Raw genomic sequence first — 26,615 nt, forward strand, 5'->3', positions numbered from 1 at the left:
TAGCAATTAATCTTAACCATGCTGGTATTGCTAGTTATCATTAACTCAAACACCCTCAGAAGTTTTTTTACATTCCTCAAGGGCCATATGAGTCACGAAAGTATTCACTGCACCGTACGGCTTCTAGTGATTCACCCATTGTAATAACATATTGCGATTAATAACAATTTCATTGTAAAGGTGGTCAGATTATTTTCTACAAAGTAGTGTGGGAAAGGTTGGTTTACTTCATGTGCAGTAATTTGAGATTGTCTAACGGAAATCGGTATTTGTCGTTATAAAATAACGGACATTAATTAGTAAATTGTCTCACTGAGATCAAAGTTATGTTGTGTTTAGTCCAAGTTAGAAAAAATTAATGATACCGGAAAAGTATCCATTTATTATTATGGACTAATACGTAGAAATCTATTTGACATCCCAATAAAAGAACAAATTTTCGGAAAAATCATCATCATTTTTAAGGGATTTTAATAACTATTTGGATTTCCTAGTATTTAAATGAAGGCAGATTTTTTTTAAAAATAGGTTGTTACATTCCGACTACGATATAGTATGAAAATTAAGCGGACCTAATTTTTTTCTGATCCAAATTAGTTTTTAAACGGATTAAGAAAATTACTAAATGACCGTTCGCTGTGTTGTTACAATCAGTTTTTTTGCATTCAGATATTTAAATCGTAATCTGCTATTATTTTTAAGACAACACTGGTAAACACTAAGTTCTTACTATAGCCAGTGTTTAACTAGTCACTCCAGCAGTAACGAAATCCAAAATGACTACTTGCAGCAGCGAAAGTGCTGATTATAATAATTGTCAGGCATTATCCTGGGGTAATAAAGTTTTGGAGCAACTCGCATCTGTTTCTACCATGATTGGTCTTAGTGTGCTGTATACTAGCTTCTCCCACTTATTACTTGCATTATACCTTATAAACAGACATACAGTACAAAAAAATCTTTGAAGGTTGTCTCACTAGACAATAGATAGTTAGTATTTTCAATTTAGGATATTGAAAAAATGCAGTTCGTGTTTGAGATGTACCGTTTTGATTTTGAGTAGAAAATAGTGAATAAGTTTCTAAATTTATGGCCTGAACCTGTGTTACCTACATGTGGCTTCCCAAAAAATTATATCCTAACTATGTTAAATTAGATAACATAACTATGTCCTACGCTATGTCAAAACTAAAACCTTGTCACGGCTTTATGGCCTGTCCTGATTTTGAATGCAGTGTAATACTAACGCCTGTAATTTTAAATAATAATCAGGATCTCCAACGTCTCATTATTGTAAACCATTTCTCACCTGAACTTGGAGTTGAACTGGCTACCACTACTAATTGTCCAGTAGTTCGTGTACAGTTAGTATTATGACTATCATGTCAAAATATATCAATTCCTATCAAATGTGGGTATTAAAAATATAAGCTTCTGTTTGTTTAATGTTTTTACAATCGATGACGGGTCTGGCGTAGTTGGTAGTGACCCTGCTTACTAAGCCGCGGTCCTGGGTTCGAATTCCGGTAAGGGCATTTATTTGTGTGATGAGATATTTGTTCCTGAGTCAGGGATGTTTTCTATATATATAAGTATCTATATCGTCGCCTAGCACCCATAGTACAGGCTTTGCTTAGTTTGGGGCTAGGTTGATCTGTGTAAGGTGTCCCCCTACTATTTATTTATTTGTTACTAGCGACCCGCCCCGGCTTCGCACGGGTACTATACCTACATGTAAACCTTCCTCTACAATCACTCTATCTATTAAAAAAACCGCATCAAAATCCGTTGCGTAGTTTTAAAGATTTAAGCATACATAGGGACATAGGGACAGAGAAAGCGACTTTGTTTTATACTATGTAGTGATTTATGAACTATTTCATTACTTATTTACCTATTTTTGTTTTTATTCAAAAAGAGTTTATAGTTATGATATTGCAATCACTTCGATAAGTTGGAAATAAAGTCCTAATAAATTAGTGACAAATGCCCGTGCGGTATTTTTATCAGGATTATCTCAAAATATTTATTAGAATCCAACTTAGCTTTAACAAAATGTCAAAAACAATAATACCTATCACTAATTTTCTCTAGTCTCTAAAAAATATACTTATCGCCACGGCTAGTAGATATGAATAATATTCGTAGCCGACTGTACTAACGATATCATAGGTAATTGGGCCAAGACCGCAATTACTCAGGAATGAAAATAAGTAATAGACAAGACTTGCTACTTATACTTATAGTCCGGAATCCCGCTCGGTTTTTTACTCGTTGTTCCCGGACTCGGATTAAGCGTGAAATTAGATTATTATGGAGGGAGCTTTGGGCTTAGCTGTTGTGTTTTCCGTTCAGAAATTAAGCTTATTAGCTGTATAATGTGTCACGTTATAGAAATATAATAATTTTGACGACCGGTTTGGCCTGGAGGGTAGTGGCCTGCTAAATAAGCCGCGATCCTGATCCTGGGTTCGAATACCGGTAAGGGTATTTATTTTTGTTATGAGCACAGATATTTTTTGTTCCTGAGTCATGGATGTTTTCTGTGTGTTTACTGTGTATACGGTGTAATGGGTAAACAAGTGAGTACCCACAATACAAGCCTTCTAGAGCTAACCTTGAGACTCATACAATCTACATTCCAGTACTATTATTATGATTTTGCTTTAATAAATAGATGAATAAAAATCGCTATAATGCGTATTTGGCGATACACGTTTATGCAGCCGGGTTTAATGTATGGTAAAATATTTATACAACAATTCAATATAAATTATATAAATCTGGCATATAGAATAACAAATTCCATAATAAAATGATACGTGTGTTTAAAGACAAGTGGTCTGATTTATACAGTTTTTTTTTTGATCTGTTATCGTGTGATGTAAAAGAAAATATGTTAAGATCATACATATTTAAATAGATTTAAATAGGCATGTTAGTCCGTCATCTAAACTAGACCCATTCAAGATTATACACACTGCACACACATTTGAAATATCAAGTTAAGTAGTTCAAAGTTCTTATATTTCTTCGTAGTTAATTTATATAAGTTATTATTAATAGTATACTTTTACAAGCATGCTCTGAGGTATAACAGCGTAGGTGTACATTTAGTAAGCAGTTATATAGAGCCTTAATTGCCCGCACGTGTGCTGAGACAAAAACCTCATATCTCTGCCAAGGCTCTATTGAAAGAGCTGAATGTCTATCAAGCGACCTAACTATACGGGCTGCGCAGACAGTACAAAAATATGTATGATTTTAAGGTATATTATAACTAAGTACCTACTTATAAGAAATGGTCGACATTTTTTTTAACTAGGTACCTAGTATAATACAGATAAAAAATTTGTACAGTTTTTACAGTAAGCATTGATAGTAGCAGATAAAACAACAAATCAAAATAAGAAATAAGTATCTTATTCTTCTATACTTTTCTAATTATAGATACATCTGTACCGTTACCATGGGCTGCCCAAGTGAGAGCCGTATTACTTTACTTAGAAAGTGAGTGAGTTTACGTTTGTTTACATTATATTGTACCTAACTTCACTCCAAAGAAGCTGCTTTTGTCCCTTTCTAAGTTTATGAATAAACGGAGAAAGAACTATAGACGAATGCTACGCCTCTGGTGTTTACGCGATGGAACTAAAATCATAAGTAAATGTCATTTACCCAGGGAGAATAGAGGTAAGGAGGAAAATCTGTCGAAGTAGAACAGTCGCAAAAATGACCGGCTGATGCCTTGTAATTGAGGTTACAAATCTCTCATGTCTTGCTCCATGATCAGCGACGTGACATGACATTAGACGTTCTATTCTCTAGGCTGATTTCGTTATACCGAACAAGTCAAGATGTAGTCCCGTGGTAGTGCGCTGACTTCGTATGCAGATGTTCTCAGGTTCGATCCTGACAGCGTTCTTTTTGATTTTAGATGTTTTTAAATTTTCATTTTGTGTATTTTAATTGTGTTTAATTATTGTTTTATTAATAAAACTGTCAACTTAAGAACTTTTACATTGTTTGCCCCATCTTAGGATTCTTAGGTAATGTTGTAAGTCTTGCGAATGAAATTTCAAAAAGTTGTAACAAAACAAAATATTTTTTGATATTAAAATTATAAAATATGCCGTGTGGTGACGGGTTAAGAATTTCATCACCCCTTTTCTTCCCGTGGGTGTCGTAGAAGGCGACACTGGGATATGGGTTAAATTGTGGCGTAGGCGAGAGGCTGGCAACCTGTCACTGCAATGTCACAATTTCGTTTTCATTCAACCCCTTATTTGCCAAAAGTGGCACTGGAACTTGAGTAGTTTCATGTGCTCTGCCTACCCCTTCATGGGATACTGGCGTGATTGTATGTATATACATACATACAACATACATACAATCACGCCTGTATCCCATAAAGGGGTAGGCAGAGCTCATGAAACCACTAAAGCTTCAGTGCCACTCTTGGCAAATAAGGGGTTGAAAGAAAACGAAACTGTGACATTGCAGTGACAGGTTGCCAGCCTCTCGCCTACGCCACAATTTAACCCATATCCCACAGTCGCCTTCTACGACACCCACGGTGTATGTATGTATGTATGTAAAAATATAAAATAATCCAGGAAAAGATATTATGTAGTAGATAAAAATAAAAAAGCTTTTATCAGGATTTGCACCCGGGACCTCTAGCTCCGTAGGCGGGGTCACTACCGAGAAGGCTAAGAGATTGTCAAACCCTTATGTACCTGCTATTCCAGTGCCACCTATCTTTTCTTTTATATGTATGTGCACTTCTGATACTTAAAGCTTTCGCTCCTTACCTCTAATCTCCATAAATTTATACCTATCGAAATCTGTCAATATAGGGTCTACTGCGAATTCCGAAACATACGCATTGAGGGACTCTTCCTCTTTCACTTCATACTGATAAGCGTAAAAGAGACGCATGTCCACATTTCGATAACTTCGGTATTCGGTAGTAGGCCTCAAACCATAGGCCAAGTCATTCTGACGTGACATTTCTGTCAACTTAAGTATACAAAAATCACACGGAATTTTCACGATTATTTTTGCAGTTTTAAATAAAATTATGACTGACATATTGTATTAATTTAAATATAATATTATGTGAAATTCATCATAAACCAGTGAACAAATCAAATAAGGTAATGAGTTATTTTTGGCCATAATTTTGTACTATTTACAGTTGAGATGATTATATTGCTCAAAGCAGTTTTTGGTTTCAGAAAGATGATGGAGGCTATTATTGAAATCAATATTTCCGAACAAACCCGTATGGTATTCAGTCAACATGGAAGATAGTTCAATTAATATGAATACTGTGGCACTGTGGCAGATACGCTACTCATTACCTTCGGAAGCAGTACTAATTTATAGGTGTTTTTGTTCCGCGATGCACTTAATGGTATTATTGGCCATGATCATCACAGGTATATGTATAGAAGTGCTCCAATAAAGGAAGGAACCTCAACTCCAAAAAAATAATCCTGTTACTAAAATAAAGTATTTCATTAATTGACTTTGTTTATTTGTGATGTTCTCGAGTAGTAAAGAAATAGAAATATTTTATTTGCAGAAAAAGGGTACATAGCATCATATATAGAATTAGCTTTTGCCGGCGGCTTCGCCCGCGTAATAAAAGAATCTTTATTCAAACATGTACAAAAAGTAAAATTTTCATTTGGATCCGTAGGTTTATGCAGACGTTTGTCTGCGTTTTTTTCGATTACTCATATTACTATTGTCTTTAAAGAAATACTTGCATTGATTGTAGAAATGTTACACAGCGACCACAGCGTAGGTAGTAGGTACGAGTAGATATGTATTCTATATGCACTGGGGAAACTACATACAACAGAACTCACATAGCCCGTATCTCGACACTATTGTCGGTGGGTAAAAAGTACTTTCTCGCATTATCGCTTACAATTACCGCTTGCCGACCGATTACCCCTATCCCTATCCCTAACCCTATCCCTATCCCTATTAGAGCTTGCTCCCGGGAAATACCGGTACCTACCGAAAATACCGGGAATTCCCGGGATTTTCAGCCAAGCAAAGAACCGGGAAATCAACTTGAAGGCTCTTTTAAAATATCCAAAATTATACCCTGTAATTTATGAATTTATTATGCACACTATTGGCGCTTTGTAAATAATTTAGTAATTGCTCAAAAATACTTCTTTTCATTCATAAAACATTGTTTTGTGTAGTTACTAAATAGTCATAAGTTTAGCATTTCAATATGTGCAATTATTACTGTTATGTTTAACATGGTAATTGTTATTCCTGTCATTTGTATGTTGTATTAAATATTGTATGTTTGAGCTGATGGCCAAGTTACCAATGCTCCCAATAAATTAAAAAAAAATTAGCTTTGACAATTTTGACACAAGGACTAAGGACTTAGCTGAAATGTCAATCGTTGACGCTAGACGCCGATCGAAATTCAGTCTAGCTCTGTCACGTCAATAGGGAAAAGTGATAGAGATAGCTAAGCTACGATAACGATGTTATCATAATCGTTTGTGCGTTTGGCTACGTGCCCCGCCAAAAAATGGGATATAATTTTTACTTGTTTCAAAATTCTTTTCACTACACTTTTGTATGAAATTATAATCTTCATATACATCACATAATGGCCTTCAAAAGTTCCATACGTTACCTTAAGCCAAGGATACACTAGGGGACAAATGTCCCACGACATGTGTCGGCGACATGTCAAGCGAAGCCGGCCGATTTCGCCTGACATATCTGGCGACATCGCGCGACTTATATCCGCAGCGATGTCTAACGAAGTCGTACGACTTCGCGAGACTTCGCCTGATATATCTGGCGACATCGCGCGACACCCGATGTCACTGCCCACACGTGTCGCGCGATGTTACCAGACATATCGAGCGAAGTCCGGCAACGTCGCGTTACATCACCCGATGTCACTGGCGACACGTGTCGCGCGATGTCGCCAGACATGTCGAGCGAAGTCTGACAACATCGCGCTACTTCACCCGACGTCGCTGGCGACACGTGTCGTGGGACATTTGTCCCCTAGTGTATCCTTGGCTTTAGACTTTGTCGTTATGTCGATGTCGTTGTAATTGATGTTTGATATGTACGGAAACGCTGAATTTTAGGTTTTAAGTTTTCGTTTCACGTCAATTTATTAAATACTTAGCCTGTTACTCAAGAATATCACAAAATAAACAAAGTCACAGAATGATATACTTTATTTTTTATTTATTTATTTTATTGTGAAACAAACAGTCATCCAATGAAATAAGGTCACAACATGTTGTGTATTTCAGTAATAGGATAATTTTTTTGAAGTTTTTTCCTTTGGTTCACTTCTAATATATACCCACGAGATATGGTGTTATGGTGACTATGGATGGGTACACGTATTGTGCATTGAGGAACAAAAATGCCTATGAATTGGTACTGCCTGCTGCTGTAGGTAATCAGTTGATTCGTAACTGCCTCATTCCTTATCAATTTGAACAATCTTCTACGTTGGGTTTTCTGAATACCATACGGCTTGCATGGAAATATTGTTTTCAATAATAACTTCTTTTTCTGAAAGCAAGCAATATAATCATCTCAACTGTAGCTAAACAGTACAAAATGATGAATAAATATAATTCATTACCTTTGTAAAAGTATCAAACACTGGTTTCATCACTGGTTTATCTTTTTATGAAACTACTGACTAACTGCTACATTTAAGCTGTTCTTGAATTTCACGTAATATTATAAATTAATACATATTAGTCATAATTGTATTTAAAATTGCAAATATAATCGTGAAAATGTTGTGGGATTGTTATATAATTTGACAGTAATGACACATCACAGTGAATTGGTGGTTTACTTTTACGCTAGTGACTGTCAATGATTACTCACGTAAAGTATTGAGTTTTCACTAGAGAATGTCAAATAGTTCTGGTTCTATTGACTTCATACAGTTAGAAAGAGAGCGCCTTAGCTGTAAAGTTAGGAACGTATTGAAAACTCGGAGTAAACACGTTAATAACTTATGGTACCGATGAAAATTTTAGTACGTGAGCGTTTCCGCTTGGAGCGCTGTTCAGTTTTTCCATACATTTTCCGTAACTCTCACTGAAAACGTAACGTATTTTTTAACTCAAAAAAGTCATGGTAAGGCTACTGTACAGTTTGCAATTACTTCTCATCTTTTTTTGTATAGTTGTTAGGTACAGTATGTACCTTCGGTACTTCTAAAGCGTTAGTTGATCCGCTACTGTTGATGTTTATGCTGACTGTACTATTAATGTAGGGACTTAACCTACAGGTTAATTACTCTTATGATTTTTCTGCAAAAAGAATTATATACTAACATTTTTGGATGTGTTTTATTTACAAAGTCTTTGAAAATTACACTTAATATTTTATTCTCATTGTATTTACTTTACCTGTATTTTTTCCGTTTACTACATAAAATAAAAACCCCGGTTACGTAAACATAAAATTGATTAACTTATAATTCTCGCATATATATAGGTAAGTAAAAGAACCTATAGACTTATTATAAAATTATAACACACCGTCGACTAAAATAAGGGATCAGTGGATCGCCTTAGCCCTCAGTATAACGAACCTTTTTGTCCTTTTTTCTCCATCCCACCTGCTCGCGTCCAAAAAAACGAGGCAGGTTATACGAAATATTGTTATTTTTGATTGAATCGCCTGCATAATACGATCTTCGACCGTCTTTTGTACCGTGCTTACGGTAGACGGATTATGTTTTCGTTTGCTACCTAAATGTGTATTAATATGTATTTGTAAAGTGTACGGTGTCAGAATGTTTATTTGCAGTTTTAAGTTCGTATTTATTTTATTGAACAAGCATTTCAGGAAATCAGGGGGCCGATTTTTGAGTCTCACTGTCACTAAAATATCGGTTGAAAACGGTGAATTGCCTATTATTTTCAGTGACAATTTTCTGAATTCGAACGCCGTGAGACTCAAAAATCGGCCCCTGGTGCCTATTTCATGTGAAAAAACTAAAACCACATTTCTCACATTTCCTATTATAAATAAGTACCTACTATATCTATCTGAATTACCCCTTAGGCCCATCTATGACTGAAATTTAACATGGCTGAGTTGGTTACCTAACACTTAATATTTTTGGGATACTCAAAATTAATTTACTTAAGTACTTTTTTTGGCAATCAACTGATGGCATCATACCATGTACTCGTATTATCTTACTTAAATAAGCAAGTATAAGGTAACGGACCCAATCATGGACAGTTTAAGAAAAATGTTCGCCTGTTTTTGATATTTCACTCATAAATGTAAAAATTCTACCGCTAAGCGTGTTCAATCTTGAATGTCCTATCCTTCTTTTACATTTCAAGCGTATTACAGAATGGATACTCTTATTAGTTTCTTCATACTTAACAAATTAAAACTAGGTGTTTTTTCTCCAATTATGGACGGCAGTTCTCCAGTAATGGATCCCCCATTATGGACAGTGAAATAAGTTTAAAACTTTACTTTTAAAGCAAACTGATACTCAATGAGTCAATTTTATATACCATAAATACAATTAGTTTGAGTTATTTTAACATAGGACTGTTTCTTGTAAATTTTGGTTTTGTAAATTGTTCCTTGTCCATCATAGGAGGTAGGCAGTTTTTCGGTTCCAGTAATGGACACTCGCAAAATAACGCCATTTCTTTATATCTTTGGAGCAACAAACTAGTATGTTTTATACCTTATCTTATGCTTAATGCAGTAAGTAAAACGCATTCAAGTTTTCACCGAGTATTATTTTTTTATTTTTTTATGCGTGAACTTAACTCTCTTAGCAACATTACTAAGAATTCGTCTTGATATTTTTTTCAATAAACTGATGAATTTTATCTTGTCGCCAAATCCTTCAGAAATAGCCGAATTAATTGAAACTTCAAAATGAAACAGCTCTACAACTCTAATTTATGGTACATAGCCGTCAGTTTTTAGAAACTAATTTTAGATACTTATTTTTAAGGATTTGTGTTTTTTTGTCCATAATGGCATCACCGTCCATTATGGGGTATTTCACCTTAGGATTGTATAAAAAATAACTGCAGCAGGTATCATATTCTACTTAAGTACTTACTCTTCGATTAAAAAGCCACTCAACAACATCAAAACATTGAAAAACCCTAGCCAATCTTTCCCATCCTTTTCAAAAAAATCTAATGACCTATCCTTCTCATATTCCCATAATTATTTTTATGTCATCAGCGTTCCCGCGCTCCCGCGGGCGCTGTGACGTCACGGAAAACAAAATGGCCGCTTAAAACAAAAGCCTTACACCAACCTATTCTTAAAACTTATATGAAACTTCTTAAGACAACGTCCGAAAACTCATTTTCGGTTGGATAGAGACTAACTTGAAAGTCAGTGTGGACCACATCTAGTTATCTATTCCAAATGCTTTTTTGCTTCGCACTCTCACTATCCGGCTATCATATTAGAGTAAAGGAGACGCCAGAACTACAATCCTTTTTCGTTTTTCTTATTTCCCACTGTTTTCTTTTCTAGCCGCTCGTGGCGCTAGTGTACCTACAACAACACTCCGCTAGCTTACAAAACTCAGTTTTCAAACACCCTAAAAGCATTCCTTGTGTTCCAAATTTAAAGTTCGAATTCTGAATTTCGAATATGCCGATCATGGGAAGCGACATACGAGGTTGGTAAAGTAAGTTCCAGACTATGGTCAGCTATCAAGCTGCATACGAGTTTTTAAAAGTAAACTCCGTTAGTTCCTGTGTCCGCCGCATGGCGCGCCGATCGCGTGCGCGTACGCATTGCCACACTCCCACGTCCGAACCCGTAGACACGGTCGCGTTTCACTCCGTTTCCCATGGATACAGATGGATTGTCAACATGAAAGTTTATGTGCTGTGAGAGTGAGAACTGAGTGACAATGACTAAGGCTAAGATGACGAGGAATAGTGCCCTGTACCATAGTGCTAAGGTGAGTTTATAGTAAAGTATAATGTATGTTGCACTTGTCTCATTTCCCTTCTAGGTACTTTCATGTACACAAACGTAAACAAGAGATACGGGAAATTTGTTTACCTTTGTAATTGATATTTACGTAACTTTCATTTGTTATTTAGATTTCTAGAGGGCATCTTTTACTATTAAGCATGAGTGTAACAATCATATTCCTGCTTATAACGTCTAAAGATACCTATTATTATAATCTCAAACCAAACTAAACTTTTGATACGCCCATGCATGATATTATTATACCTATATTAGCGTCTATTGTTAAATTCTGACAATAGGCGAAATTAAGGCTTCAATGTCCATCAAACCTTCACCAGTTTATCTCAAATGTAAACAATGCTTTCATTTTGTAACGGAAAAGCGCCAAGTTTTATATAAAAGTTAAAATATTATTGTAAGAGCCGGTTCCGCGCCCGCGCCACAATCTTGATCCCCTCCCTCCCTCCTTTCCCCCCTCGAACTCCTCTCCCGTTCCTCCCGGCCCGTGCAGCCTTTGATTTAAAATAAACGACTATCGCACAGTATATCGGGAGACTCCACATGCTTTTTGAAGGCTTCAAACAGTCGACAAAATGAAATGAATTTGGATGAAAGATATAGAGATACTTTGACAAGTCCTGTGACTTTCCATATGTATGAATTTTAGTATTCTCTACTCAATTATTTTCATCTCAACGAAGCTCTTTCTTCGTTTAGTTTTCTTAGTAGAAAGTTCGTGGTATTTATTTTGGATTGTGTGTTATTTTTTCCATTGAATTTGCATGGGAGTTAAATATGTATTTTCATCGTACTCAGAAAGTCTATTATATTTCTAATTGCACCTATTATTACTAATTGTCTAGGTTTTGAATAATCATTGCATTAATTGATAAGAATTACGATATTACTCTATTTATTAACTAATTGTATCAATAAACGATATGAATAATATCGACACATTTAGTCCATAATAGGAACATCAACTATTTTTATTTTTCTAGTTAAGCATATCATAATTAATAGCAAATCTTTCGTATCAAAATATATGTCAAAGTATATTGCCTCCAAAAGGGCTTACTCTGAATCTTTCCGTTTCCTACAATTCCCTTCTCGTGCAAACGACATCAACGCGTTCGAGTAAAAGAGAAAGCACAACAAACCCTCGTTTTCCCCTTCGAGGAAGCGAGACGGACGCATTGTTTATATGTATACAAATACAGGGATTTTGTACAGGTAGGAATAAAAAAACGGAGTGACCGTCGTTTCGGATGGACGCTCTCCCTATTTTAAATAGGGATGTTCGTTAGAAGTTGGGGCAAATTTGAGTGCGTGTTTTGGGCGAGCCTTGGGGCAAAGTTCGTCTCGGCTAGTGGCCGCTAATGGAGTGGAAATGGAACGATTTCTTTGACTTTTAATGTAGATTCATTACACTTGACCCTTAAGACTGGCGTCCACTAGCCTCGGCACGGATCTGAATAATTCGCCTTCTACATTTACTTATTGCAACTGCGTCTATTAGCGACGTGTCGAATCGAATTCGCCGTTCGTAGTAAATTGTACGGTAGACTCGATTCGACGTAAGTGGACGTCAGCCTTAATGGGGTCGATTTTAAGACTTTTATACGTTGCTCAATATGGATGGATGTTTAGAAAAGAAGTTATGGCGTCATAAGGTAATTATCAAAAACATAATTGGTAGTCATTAATTGCTACAAATGTGACGGAAAGCTATATGAAAATAGAACCTTATTGACAACTGACAACCATTTTATTTAAAAAATGGTATAAGTAAGCAAAGACGATATAATACGGGACAGACCCCTGAAATGTTATGGGCCTTTTAGGCTTAAAACTAGATGGCGATGTTTCGCAGCCTGGAAGGGGCCAAAATCTTATTTTCCCCAAATATTTTTGCGTGTTTTTATTTTATATAAGAACAAATAGATTTGTTAGGCATCATGTTAGTATTTCATAGATGGAAGATTGTAAATTGTATATAAATAATGGGAAAGTGTGTGTGTCTGTTTGTTTTTCCGTCTTTCACGGATCGACGAATTGACGTGATTTTTTAAGTGGAGATAGTTGAAGGGATGCATGGAGAGTGACATACAGGCTACTTTTTGTCTCTTTCTAACGCGAGCGAAGCCGCGAGCAAAAGTAGTCCTATATAAATAATCCTTGGGCATAATTAATGGGGATATTTCCTTACTTGTAATATTAATGATTACTTTTGATAAGGGAAACGGGACAACAAAGATCAATGGTTTCTGTCGCGAATATTTTGGCCTCTTATCAGTTTTATAACTTATGAAGTAATATTAAATGAATAATGGATGCTTTTTAAGATATCGTATGAATGATCACGTCTGTTCGCGATACTCTTAGCGTATCGAATGTGTGTTAAAGATACATTACGTGCTTTAACTCTAAAAATATAATATGTACTAAAAGAAATGAGGGCACATAATACCTTACTAGGAGAGTTTAAATATTACGACCTTGTCATACTTTGTGTTGAATATAACGCCGTGTCTTGCGTGGGCGACGGTCGCGCGACAGTCGCGCGACCGTCGCCGTCGCGTCTCATCGCATCGTCTACTTCCATATCGATAAGGTTTGATTTCGTATACGTCGCATCGCCGTCGCGCGACCATCGCGCGACCGTCGCCCACGCAAGCCACGGCGTAAGGTTTCAGTGATGATACTTCGGCAAAACGCTCTTACCTTTACAATGTTGGTAAAAAAATTAAAAAAAAAATAGTAAACAGAATAGAATATTACACAATTTTAAAGACACGCCTAGATTTTATACAGCCGAAACTACCGCTCTAAGAAATTTTACTCTTGTATTTTCTTTTGATTCAAAATAAGACAAAGGAGGCCAAGACACGAGGTGAGATATGGAGAGAAGATTTAAGGAATCGTGTATTTTTATGCCTGGACCGTTAAAGGGTTAAAAAATAAACAAATAATTTATGATTTTGAACCTAAATCGTAAAAGACCTCACAGATTACGAGTATCAGTCTGCCGGGCGATATTGGCACAAAAAATGTCAGTCACGAATAACTGAGGTAATCTGTTTGCCCCTTAATCAAAAAATCTGTTCCTGTTATTCCCATTTTGCTTCTCTCTCTCTCTCTCTCTGTTTTAGTTCTGTGTGTTCATTTAATATTCTGTTTTAGTTTTAATTATGGGTGCCCTGAAAGTCAGTGTCGTGTCTCTTAGACACGCTGAGAGGCATCTTATTTGGTATAACAGTACCTAATGATTCACCTGCATCTATGTATCTTGTTATATGTTTTTAATGTTTTTATACCAAATAAATATTTTTTCTTTCTTTCTTCTTTCTTTAAAATTTTGCATCTAGATAATTCTCCACATACATGTATAAACTAAGTTAGTAGGTCTGCGTTAATAGGCAAAAACCTACCTCTATAGACACCTACATAATCAAGCTTCTAACGACTTGCGTGTCGCAAACGATGATCTTTACCAGGAATCAGCAGATTTGTGGAGGCACTAATTTTGTTTTAATAGTCGAAACTCGTTCATTATAAGTAAATGTAAAAAGTAAATTACCCGTTTCGGAGATCGAAAGCGGTCGCTTGCGGTTCTTTGGGCTAATACATATGTATATATAATACATATGTATGGCGAGCATGTGGCGTGGCGCGATTTTAAAAATAGAAGATAAAGTTGCATGTTTTATTCTTTTTTTGGTGCTATCCATTCATTCAGTAAAATCTGGTTTGTTCCAATAACTGCATAAAGCTATAAACCTAGGATTTTCAAATTAAAAAAAAAATACTAGTAAAAGTACGGAGGTAGGTGTACCTAATATAGTATGTTTATTAAAAAGAAAGGTGTCATAAAATCGCATATTACACTCATTTTACCTGCCTAATTAAATTTATTTATCTATTAAATAGGTACATTTAACATAAATAAATAAATTCTTTATTCAAATATAACATAACTAACAGTTACATTACGTAGGTAGTTTAGTTAGTTAGCATTAGTTGTAACTTGTAAGTTGTAAGTACATAATGCGAACAACTATCAATGTAGGTAGGTACAGTAACGTTACAGAATTACTTCACAAATTATACCGATATCTACTGTCGGAAGTGTGATAATTAGTAACAATATTTCTTTCTATTCTAATCAAGTCACTTATCATAACCTTATTTGAGTTTGATAACATTTAACCCTTTACTTATATTGTTTCAATCAATAAACATATTTGTTTTATAATCAAACCTAATTATTCGTGTCTCATTTGTTTCAAACATAAGTACAGATACCAGTGGGTGCGTAGCCGAATGGCACAAACGCTCACGAAACGAAACGCTCGTAGATATCTATCTCTATCGCTCTTGCGTATTGGCGCGACAGAGCCAGACTACCTTACGCGGCGTTTCGTTTTCGTTTCGCGTCGGACAAATGCCATTCAGGGTGTTACTTGCGCTTGCCGACCCTTTAGAACAGAACACTTATTTTTTGAAGAATTCCATTTAAATATTAACTACTAGCTTTTACCGGCGGCTTCGGTCGCGTTAGAAAGAGACAAAAAGTATCCTATGTCACTCTCTATCCCTTCAACTATCTCCACTTAAAAAAACACTACAATTCGTCGCTCCGTTTTGCCGTGAAGGACGGACAAAGAAACAGACACACATACTTTCCCATTTATAATATTAAAAAATAAATATGGATACTATGGATATTTAAGTAATTTCACAAAAAGAGGTTTTCACAAAATGTTGTTTATGTCTGCTCTTACGCAATCAATTAACTAAATACTATGTAATAATCGTAACCGTATCCGTAATTTGATTCGATAATGACATTATTCGCCGATTAACTTATGCCCGAAAACGTTTTACTTTCTTCCATTGAACTCACATAAATAATCGATTTAAAGTCGAATTGAAAGTCGATTTTATCTCTTTTTGTACGAAATATATTTATCTTCATTTTATAAGGTAAAGAGGGGCAATTTCGGCGGGTAATTTCAACCAATCGAAATACTTTCCATGTTTTAAGGAGAGTGCGATATGTGTCGACTAGACAGGCGTGCAATATCTGTCAGTTATTGCAAGTCTTTAGCGGCAAAGGGTTTACAACTAACTTCTTTGATAATTAAGCGTGTACTGTACGTGGTCCATTTTTTTTGTCCACCCCATATTTTTGGAACATGGGTATTTTTACGCGATTAATACTCAGAATCGCGAGGTCTTTCGATCCTGATAGGAGAAAAAAAATATCCCAAGATTTCCATACATTTTTTCGAACCTTCCATTCCGTTACCGCCATACAAAATGTATGAAAAATGGTAACGAAACAGGAAAAAACCTTGGGACATTTTTTTTCTCCTATTAAAAATGAAAGAGCTCGCGATTCTGAGTGGAAACCACATAAAAAATTCCAAATCCAAAAAAAAATTGGAGATTTTTGAAAAAAATGGCCCACGTATTTTTTTTTTCCAAGTATGAACCAATCTAAACTGTTTTCGTATGTAGTATGCCGGTACCAGTCAGCACACCTATCAGTGCATTTTTTTTTTTCAAGTAATGAAACAACCTAAAGATTTTTAAGTAGTCTCGCCAATAACTATAATTTCCATGCCTGAAATAAATCCTACCGCATCGGAGCCGGGCCCGAAATTGCCGGCTGGCCACGAAACCAGCTATTACTGGGCATTTAACTGGTCTGTTATTGCTCTTATTTAGCTGTGCAACAGGTTTACCAACTATGACAATTGCGTAAAATATATGGACAAGTTTAACCGACGGTGACTTTAAGACCGAAGTTGACCGAAGGTAAAGGTAGCTAGAGCGTGTATTGTATATAATCTTACGATGCTTCCTTTAAAAAAAAAAGACCATAACCCCAACTATACTACCAGCATCGCACTTACAACTGCTATACTTTTACGAGTATCCATGGGCAAATCGGTTATTGTCTGTCCGGTTGCTTGTTTGCCTCCTTTGTAAAAGACAGATGTACAGTCACGTGCAAATATCAAGTCATTATAACTCATCGAAGGCCGAAAAATATGTGACCCGCTCGGCTCGATAATCGTCTCATAAATATGGTACTACGCTCTTATTACACCGGACTAAGATGCTATAGGACATATTTTTGAGTAAGATGTGTACAACCATATTTTTACACTTGACTGTATAACCATTATTATTTCAGGAGTTTGTATCCCGTATTAAATAACTACCTTTCCTACTTTATAACGAAAATTGCACTTATTACTAGTTTCATAAAAAGTGAAGATGCTGGTCGATAACGTAACTTCAAAGTGATCTTTAAAATTGCACTGTTCGATTTATTCGAAAGCCTTTCACAATAGGGCTTGCCCTACAAGACGAGATTCTATTATCGATAACACTTAGTAAAGCAGCACAAAATATATGTTACGTACGTGAGAAAAGAACAGCTACATAATATTTCTTTCTCACTCGTACGACCTGTGTTTTATATGTAAGCAGTTGTGTCATACAGGTGCTGATCCTACATAAAAATACCAAGGCCAAAAGACAAAGTCCAATACTAATATAACAATAAGAATATGTTAGTATGATATTCTTGCACGATTTATTAATTTATTATTATTTATGTAGATATTTTGGTAAACTTCGCTGGAAAAATGTTATAAAATCCAAATCTTCGTAACAAGGAGAAATAATGCTACAAATTGATATTTATGTTATTTTATTAGGGCTCGCAATAGTTGCTTTATAACCTAACCACAAAATTAAAATTTTGAAAAAAACCCCGACTGCGACATAGTAGACCGATTTCCATGAAACATGGCTAAGAACACTCCTGACTAACTCAGCTTTCGGACAAATGTTTCATTATTATAACCAACCCCGGTCAGTTTGTCAGTATCGCCAATTCGCCAGTGATTCTCAGATTTTACTATCGTTTATGCACACACAGATTGACGACACATTTTACCAATAATATTCCCAGGTATAAATCATGCCGTTATAAAACTATCGGCATAATTTCATAACAGTTGCCCAAATTATTATCACCGCCGGCGCAGCTGAATGGCAGTCGTCGACGCCAGAGCGCCGACAGAAATGCAGTCTGGCTCTGTCGCGCCAATACGCAAGAGCGATAGAGATAGATATCTACGAAACAGATATTGTCGTGAGCGTTTGTGCATTTGGCTATGTAAAAGCGTCGGACGTAAAAGCGAAGCAGGCGCGGCTTCCGCAAGGGAAGTCTATATTTTGATTCAAATCTACTTCCGTCTGCGATGCGCGGGCGACGCCATTATTTGTAAACGTTCTGTTTATCGATTTTTTTTAATAACAATTTGTTACAACATTTTTCTATTACTAACTTAAGTGGTATATCAATCGAGCCAAGCCTCAAATTAAGGATGATAGATGGGAAAGTGTTCTAAATACATTCTTTTTACTAGTTCAATATTTGTAACTAATTTCTCGACAGTTATCTTGTTTTTTAGTGAAAACCTTTTTCAAAAATACCTGCTTATATTCGTTTATTCATAAAATTTCAAATCCAGCTTATCCAGGTCAATAAGTTTTTAGATTTTGGAGTAAGGCTTAATTTCCAACGTCCTTATTAGTAGTATCCTTTATTCCTAATAAACAAGTTACTGCTTTCTTCAAAGTTCACGGAAATACCCGGGTTTCCCAAACATGTTTGACCCATTCGCTTACTCAACGCCACATAGAAAGATCTTACGTCTAGTTTAGCTTAAGACAGATTACAGGGCGATTAGTACAATACATCGCACTCTGTACGCTCCCACGAAACCCACGAGGCGTCAAATCGTAGTTTTTACATTATATATTATACATTCAGTGCGGGACGCATCACTGCTCTCCCTCGCACAAAAACGTGTAAACTGACCCTTACGTGATTCATTTGCGTCGAAAAAAGCGCGAATTACATGGTAAAAAGTTATTAATGTCAGTATTAATAGTGTTCGCATGAAACGTTTATGTGATTTATTTAATCGGCACTTATATGCTTTTAGTTTTTGTTGCGAAATGATAACCCCTAGTTTCTTAGTATTGGTCAAGCTAAAGGTAAGCCCTGGTAGCCTAGCGGTAAGTACGTGTGACTTTCGTTCCGGAGGTCGCGGGTTCGAACCCCGGCTCGCACCAATGAGTTTTTCGGAATTTATGTACGAAATGTCATTTGATATTTGCCAGTCGCTTTTCGGTGAAGGAAAACATCGTGAGGAAACCGGACTAATTCCAATAAGGTCTAGCTTACCCTTCGGGTTGGAAGGTCAGATGGCAGTCGCTTTCGTAAAAACTAGTTCCTACGCCAAATCTTGGGATTAGTTGTCAAAGCGGACCCCAAGCTCCCATGAGCCGTGGCAAATGCCGGAATAACGCATGGAGGATGATGATGGTCAAGCTAAAGGTGTTAAATCATGTTTTCTCCGTAAGGTTACTCGAATTAACTGAATCTTTTAAAAATATCTACATTACTAAACAGAACATTTTGGAACTTTTGAAAACCCATGCACTCTATTCAATCAAAGTATGACCATAGAACATTTAATGTTGACGGTTTGAATATTTATACCATGTTACATTTCGAAGTTAGGGTCAAAAGATTCATTTATACCAATAGGTGAAATATCTTCGATGACCTACTAAGTATTGCTTATTTGTCGCCTTCACGAACGGACAATATTTAAGAATGACAGTAAATTCCACTTTTCAACACTTCACATAGCAAAAAATCGGTCCTTATTTATTTCCATAGTTGAAAAGGTCAAGCATCCATAAATAACATTAGACTAGGTTTTTTATAATGTTGTCAAGTGGCCACAGCGCCGATTTTACCGAGAATCAGCCCTTATGCCGATGCGCAGCAAAAAAGGAGTTTTGCTAAACTCAAGTGCTAACTTATCATCTCTATTGTTTGATTTTGCTAATAAATAAACAATGCACGTATTTACAGTAAACTTAAAGCTCTCCTGAAAGCACGATGGAAAAGCTACTCTATGCTATATACAAAAGCATGAATATACAATCACTATACCTTTAAGATGGTAGTATGGTGATCTCTAAAAATATGTAAACGATTTTCTCCCTTAATCCTCAGATATACGTTCAGCTATGTATACATATTATTAGAAGTAGCTGTACATACGTATACATATATGGTTACGAAGTTGTGGCCACCGTCCCGTTATTTGCGCTAGCGCCTCTTGTAATCCAAAAGGTTGTAAGTGTAAGTGAAAAGACTAACAATATAGGTCTTTTTCTTGTGGTGAAAGGTCTCGTTAACGCGTGGAGATGAATAAACTACTGGTTTTTCACTCTTATATCCATAGGTACTTCCATACTTAATATTATAAATGGGAAAGTGTGTCTGTTTGTTTGTCCGTCTTTCATGGCGAAACGGAACGACGAATTGACGTGATTTTTTAAATGGAGATAGTTGAAGGAATAGAGAGTGACATAGACTACTTTTTGTCTCTTTCGAACCCTCCACTTTCCTAAAAATGAAGAAGTTTGCATAAAGCACTCCGCAATTATCGAATTTAACGCGAGTGAAGTGGGCAAAAGCTACTACCAATATAAAGGTGTACCTACACTGAGAGAAAATACAACCAGTTTTTATGTTCGTTCAACAAGTTTTTTGGTTAAAATAGCGCCTACGTGCTCTTTGGTTCAAACAACAAGCTACTTGTCATTTGAATCGGCAATATGTATATTTGAATCAACAAGTCGATTTTATAAAAACAACCTGACACATATTGTTTTAAACATACGTTTGGCTGATTCAAACGGATAAACCGCAACAAGTCGAACTTGTTAAATTCACAATGCAAATTTCTCTCAGTGTAGAGTGTAGAAACTAGTAATAATAACATTGAGAGGGCAAGCTTGACTGGTAGATTGTTCAAGTAAATGATTCACTTTGGTAAAGGAAGAACTCTTGATGTAGATAGTCAGCTACTGCTTCTTATTGGCACTTCTGATAAGAAAGAAGTTTTTATGCTGCTTTCATAATGGGAAAAATGAATGTCATCCGGTGATTGGTGCTTTAGGGCTGTAATTGTCTGAAAATAGACAATTTTTATTTATTTATTTCATCTATTTTCGAGGGATATAATGATAACAGACGAAATTATTCACACTGACATAAGTACTGCTGACAGTACTTAAATATAAGGCTATAACTACAGCCAACTGTACTTGATTGCGTGCGTTGCGGTGTATTTTAAAAACATACACATATTTTTAATTGGTCGTACACATAAACTTCTAAACGTTTACTAAAGTATTTTTGCACTTAAACTAAATATGCTATGAATATTTTAACTTTGCGACTTTTTGCGTAATTCTTTTTATCTTTGCACCCATCAATGTTATTAAAAACTCAGCTCAAAGGCGTGTGCCGGCCATATTCCTAATTTTTATAACCATTTATTTTTAGCACTAATTAAAATGCCGACGTAAGTAATTAATTCAAAATTGCTACATATTTGAAGCACCTGCATCTAAACGTTCTTATCAATATTGACATCAATCTAAATCGTATTTATATTTGTTCTTCCATTTTGTTAGATACTTTGATCTGTTTGTCACGAGCTAAACTTAAAATAAAAATACAATCAAGATACTAAGTATCAATACAAACAAAATACCAAAAGTATTAATACACAACCCAGGGACCGGAACCGCTTACCATAACCGGGGTTTTTCATAGGCTTATTTTAGAAGTTGTTTTAAAAACCCCAACCATAATGGTAACCTTTTGTAAGGGTGACTGTTTGATAGGGTAAGCCTATCTGATACAGTTAACTTAATTAACCTCTAACCAAAACCAAACCCAGTCTTAAAGGTTACCCTATCATTTTAGTTATTAAACCGTTTAAGCAACTTTAATCTCTGCGCACATTGAAATTCAACTTATTATTGAATAACCATAGCGAGTACAAGCTCATACGTATCGTCTCGAAACAAGTTTATGTCGATTCAAATAACGTAGCTTTATGTCGATTCAAACAATATTGGACTTTAAAACCTTACACTAAAATTTAAAACATAACTGACCTGAATTATCATAGTGTGTTTTGGCATTGAATGCATTCGTAGCGCGCGCCGGGTCGTTCTATTGTTTATCTATCTTTATGTTTATACACAGGTGTGCGTTTCCGAACAATTCTAGTTTTAGCTTTTTAAAGATCAACCTTTTGTTTGGCCGTCGGACCATCTCAGCAAAGACGCTCATACTCGAGAGCAAATTTTAGTAAAGAACTAACTAAAAAAAATATTGTGAAAGAACAAAGCAAATAATTATATCGATATCTTACGATTAGATAATTGAAAACATCTTCTCAATTGGGCTTTGTTAAAAATGTCAAAATAGCTATTTATGCAACAAGTGCGGAAAGTAGGTGATTTCTGATGAGTGTCATATAAGCCGATACGAGTCGGAATTTCGGAAATCATCTTTGCGCACATGTTTCAAAGTTTTCAAACAATGCTTTACTTTGCATTGTGCGAGTAAATAAAATTTTGGCTACGGAACCCTAAAAACATAATAAGACAAAATACTTTAGTAATTATTAAAATTAAAAGTTATGTTAGTACAATTTTCGAATTTGAAAGACATTGGTTTTATGGGACTTATAATAGTAAAGTTCAAAATAAAATAAAAAAATTGAAAATTAAAAAGCACTAGTGCGGAAAAGTACCACTTTCCACATGATTTTTATGGGACTGATAGTGAAGTTAAAGTTAAGTTTAACTTCACTATCAGTCCCAGTCATCAGTTAAGTTAAAGTTAAAAGCAAAATAAAAAAAAATAAATGTAAAAAGCACCAGTGAATATTGTGGAAAAGTACCTACTTCTTTCCGCACAATTTTGCTTCATAGAAAACGCACTTTTCGAGCACATACATTCTAATAGCTATTTTTATGGGACTAATAGTGAAGTTCAAAATTTAAAAACATTTGAAAAGTAAAAAGCGCTTGTGCGGAAAAGTACTACTTTCCGCACAATGTTGCTACATAGAAATCGCACTTTCCGAGCACATACTCGTACATTATAATAGCTATTTTTACGGGACTGATAGCGAAGTTCATAATTAAAAAAAAAAAGTAAAAAACCCTAGTGCGAAAATGTACAACTTTCCGAACGATTTTTCTGGGACGGATGGTGGCGTTCAAAATTTAAATAAAATTGGAATGTAAAAAACACTAGTGTGGAAAAGTACTACTTTAAAAGTACCTACTACTTGCTGCACGATTTTGCTTCGTAAAAAACGTACTTTTCGAGCACATGCATTGTAAACGCACTTTTTGAGCACATGCATTGTTATAGTTATTTTTATGAGACTGATAGTGAAGTTCAAAATAAATAAAAATTAAAAGTAAAAAACCGGCCAAGAGCGTGTCGGGCCACGCTCAGTGTAGGGTTCCGTAGTTTTCCGTATTTTTCTCAAAAACTACTGAACCTATCAAGTTCAAAACAATTTTCCTAGAAAGTCTTTATAAAGTTCTACATTTGTGATTTTTTTCATATTTTTTAAACATATGGTTCAAAAGTTAGAGGGGGGGGGACGCATTTCTTTTTTCCTTTAGGAGCGATTATTTCCGAAAATATTAATATTATCAAAAAACGATCTTAGTAAACCCTTATTCATTTTTAAATACCTATCTAAAAATATATCATACGTTGGGGTTGGAATAAAAAAAAATTCAGCTCCCACTTTACATGTAGGGGGGGTACCCCAATAAAACATTTATTTTTTTCATTTTTTATTTTTGAACTTTGTTGGCGTGATTGATATACATATTGGTACCAAATTTCAGCTAAAGCTGTCTAGTGCTAACGGTTACTGAGATTATCCGCGGACGGACGGACGGACTGACGGACGGACGGACAGACAGACATGGCGAAACTATAAGGGTTCCTAGTTGACTACGGAACCCTAAAAGTAGGTACAAAACCTTGCTTGCTGTAAAAACCTACTTCATTTTATTCCCTTATAATATACTGATGAGTACGAGTAGGTCAATAATTGTACTATCAAATACAGAAACTAAATGACGTACATGTCAAATGGTAATAACTACGCAAATTCGAGAGCATGCGTCTGAGACAAGCTCTATCTATAGCAAACCAGTTTAAATGTAGAAAGACAACAAGGAACGGATAAAGCTTACCATAACTCAATGAAAACAGGTTTTAAAAACCCTATCGCGATAGGGTTTCGGAGTTAACTTAGTTAGTAGTTATGGTAACCTCATAGTAAGAGATTCAATAAGCTTACCGTTTTAAAAGGTTACCTTTAAAAAAGCTTACCATTTTATTTAGTAAGAAAATTGATTGGGTAAGCAAATTGATGAAGTTAAGCCTAAAAAGGGGTTTTCCGGTCCCTGACACAACCTTATTCCCATACATTAAGATGGCGTAGACATATATTTGGGACTTAGTGTGTTTATATTTAGATATTTACTTAATATCTTGGACTGTATAGGTAGGTACACCGCTTTTCTGGAGCACTTAGCGTGTTTGACGAAAAAGGCTTCAGTATTTCACAATGCGTGTGTGCGTAGGGATTTAGAGGACTGTTGAGCGATACTGTCGCTGTTTAAATACTTTACGAAATACTATACAGAGTATACTGTATACACAGAATCAGAATACGGCCACGCTTTTGAAAATATTTGATAGCTTAACCATTGTCATACTTAAAAATAAGTATTTTGTATGAATTTTTGGACTAAAAACGTTAGTTAGGTACTGCTTATACTCAATTATTTATCAGGTTTTGTAATACATGTTTATTTTGTTTCTTTTAGTTTATTAACATAATGACCTTGCATTGATATTTATAGGTACCAGATAGACCATGTAAATTACTGCTCTAGGGCTACATCTATGTGTTTGTTACGTTTACTTACCACATGCAAAGTCTAGCCTATCAAGCTCCCAAGTTCCAACATACATGCCTTGATCTGACTCTACGTACTATTATAGTAGGAAAAATATTTTGTTGGAGAAATATAACACGTCATAATTTGAGTTTTGTCGTGCTGCAAGCCCCATCCTGTATTTATGCTTATTCAATTAAAGTTCCAGCAACAATCAAGCCCTAACACAGCCGTTTAAAATACTTCTATTCTCGTCTGTACTTTGTCCAGCATCCTAGTTACGCGAGTGAAAAAGTGTTTTAGCAACTTCTCGGAAATGTTGATGGTTGGCGCGGGCGCGCAATCGCGCATCTGTCATTCCTTGCGCGTAATCAGACTTCATGTATTCTATTTAATTTTTTTTAAACCAGCGTAATATATTCTTGAGGTCTGTAGTAACTCAGCTTTGGCGGAGATCAGGTTTATCCTGGATTGACTGTGATGGCTGCGTATGCAATAGCAATAATAGCAACGTGCGTAGATTGCATAGGCAAGAAAGTACCGTACACTTAGGGCAGTTACCAAGACTTGTTGATCGTATGTTTATATCGTGCTTAATACAAGTAGCCACATAGCAAATTGACCCGTTTTAAGTGTCAACAAAATGAGAAATAATAATTTGTGTTCCTATTTTTGGCGGTTTTTGCTGCTGAGCAGCAGAAAATACCTTGTAAATTAACCTTCTCTGTTAACCCTTTCTAGGATTGACTTGGATATAAAATGGTATATTTTATAAACATCATCATTTTCAAACGTTGGTTAATGTATTTAGGAATGAAAGCTGTATGCCTGATTGCCTGAAACATACACAACGATGTTGATTTAAGCACATAATATACTAAAATAGACTTGCAAAATTTATTATTTTATTTAAGTCCTGACAGTTTGTAGTTAATTAACATGTTTTACAAGGTAATAATGCAATAGCAGCATGATATTACTGTTAGTAAAGAATTGATTACTTCACTAAGGTTAATTATTAATTAAATAGCATCAGCAATTCAGCATGTACCGTATTTTAATACCTACTAAATTTTAATTGACTATCAACATTATGTGGATTAATGGGCATACTTTAAACATTAGCATTATTTACAGCAGGCATTTTATTGCTAACAATTTTTTATCTTATTTCTTGAACTTCCAACTTCCATTAAAAAAAATTACGAAACACTCGCTCCCATAAATTTCAATTTCAATTCAACCTCCTGCTAAAACAAGAACTAAAAATAAAATAATGATGCGCTGTATGGGATTAATGCAGTTCGCGCATCTGCCCGCGCACCTGCCTTCAAACAATCGCGAATATCGTATAATTTACCTGCACAGGTGAACACGGGAATCATTCCAACTACCAACGAGTCATCAAAGTTCATACAACCAGTATAACTGACCCCTGATTACGTAAGACTATTGTAAATCTCGAGATCACACTAGTTTGGTGCTTCTGCGCACATTTGCTTGAACAGTATGTGGAATTACAGCGATAGAGGGCGCTGCAAGGGGAGTACTAACTAAAAACTGAAAAGACGTAGATGCTTTTTTGTTTTTAGAAGATACGCTTCTCTGGAATAATTGGTTCAACTCCTAATCTGGTGGAACAATATGCATAGTGAAAAGGTATTGACAGATGCTGTTTTATGATC

General features: G+C 35.5%; 1 protein-coding gene across 2 annotated transcripts in view; it reads left to right on the top strand.

Moving 5' to 3' along the window:
- The window catches only part of LOC125242546, a 181,460-nt gene that overhangs the window by 93,969 nt on the left and 60,876 nt on the right, over positions 1 to 26,615 (top strand). The window contains exon 1 of one of the 2 annotated variants that reach the window (XM_048151303.1): positions 10,876 to 11,005. The exons of the other annotated variant lie outside the window; for it this stretch is intronic. Within the exon in view, the coding sequence (XP_048007260.1) occupies positions 10,955 to 11,005 (51 nt within the window). The 5' untranslated portion in view covers positions 10,876 to 10,954. Of the gene's footprint in view, positions 1 to 10,875; positions 11,006 to 26,615 lie in introns of those variants that run through there. 2 annotated transcript variants of the gene reach the window in all.

This window comes from Leguminivora glycinivorella, chromosome 3 (genome assembly GCF_023078275.1).
Source record: "Leguminivora glycinivorella isolate SPB_JAAS2020 chromosome 3, LegGlyc_1.1, whole genome shotgun sequence".
In the NCBI taxonomy this organism is placed as follows: domain Eukaryota; kingdom Metazoa; phylum Arthropoda; class Insecta; order Lepidoptera; family Tortricidae; genus Leguminivora; species Leguminivora glycinivorella.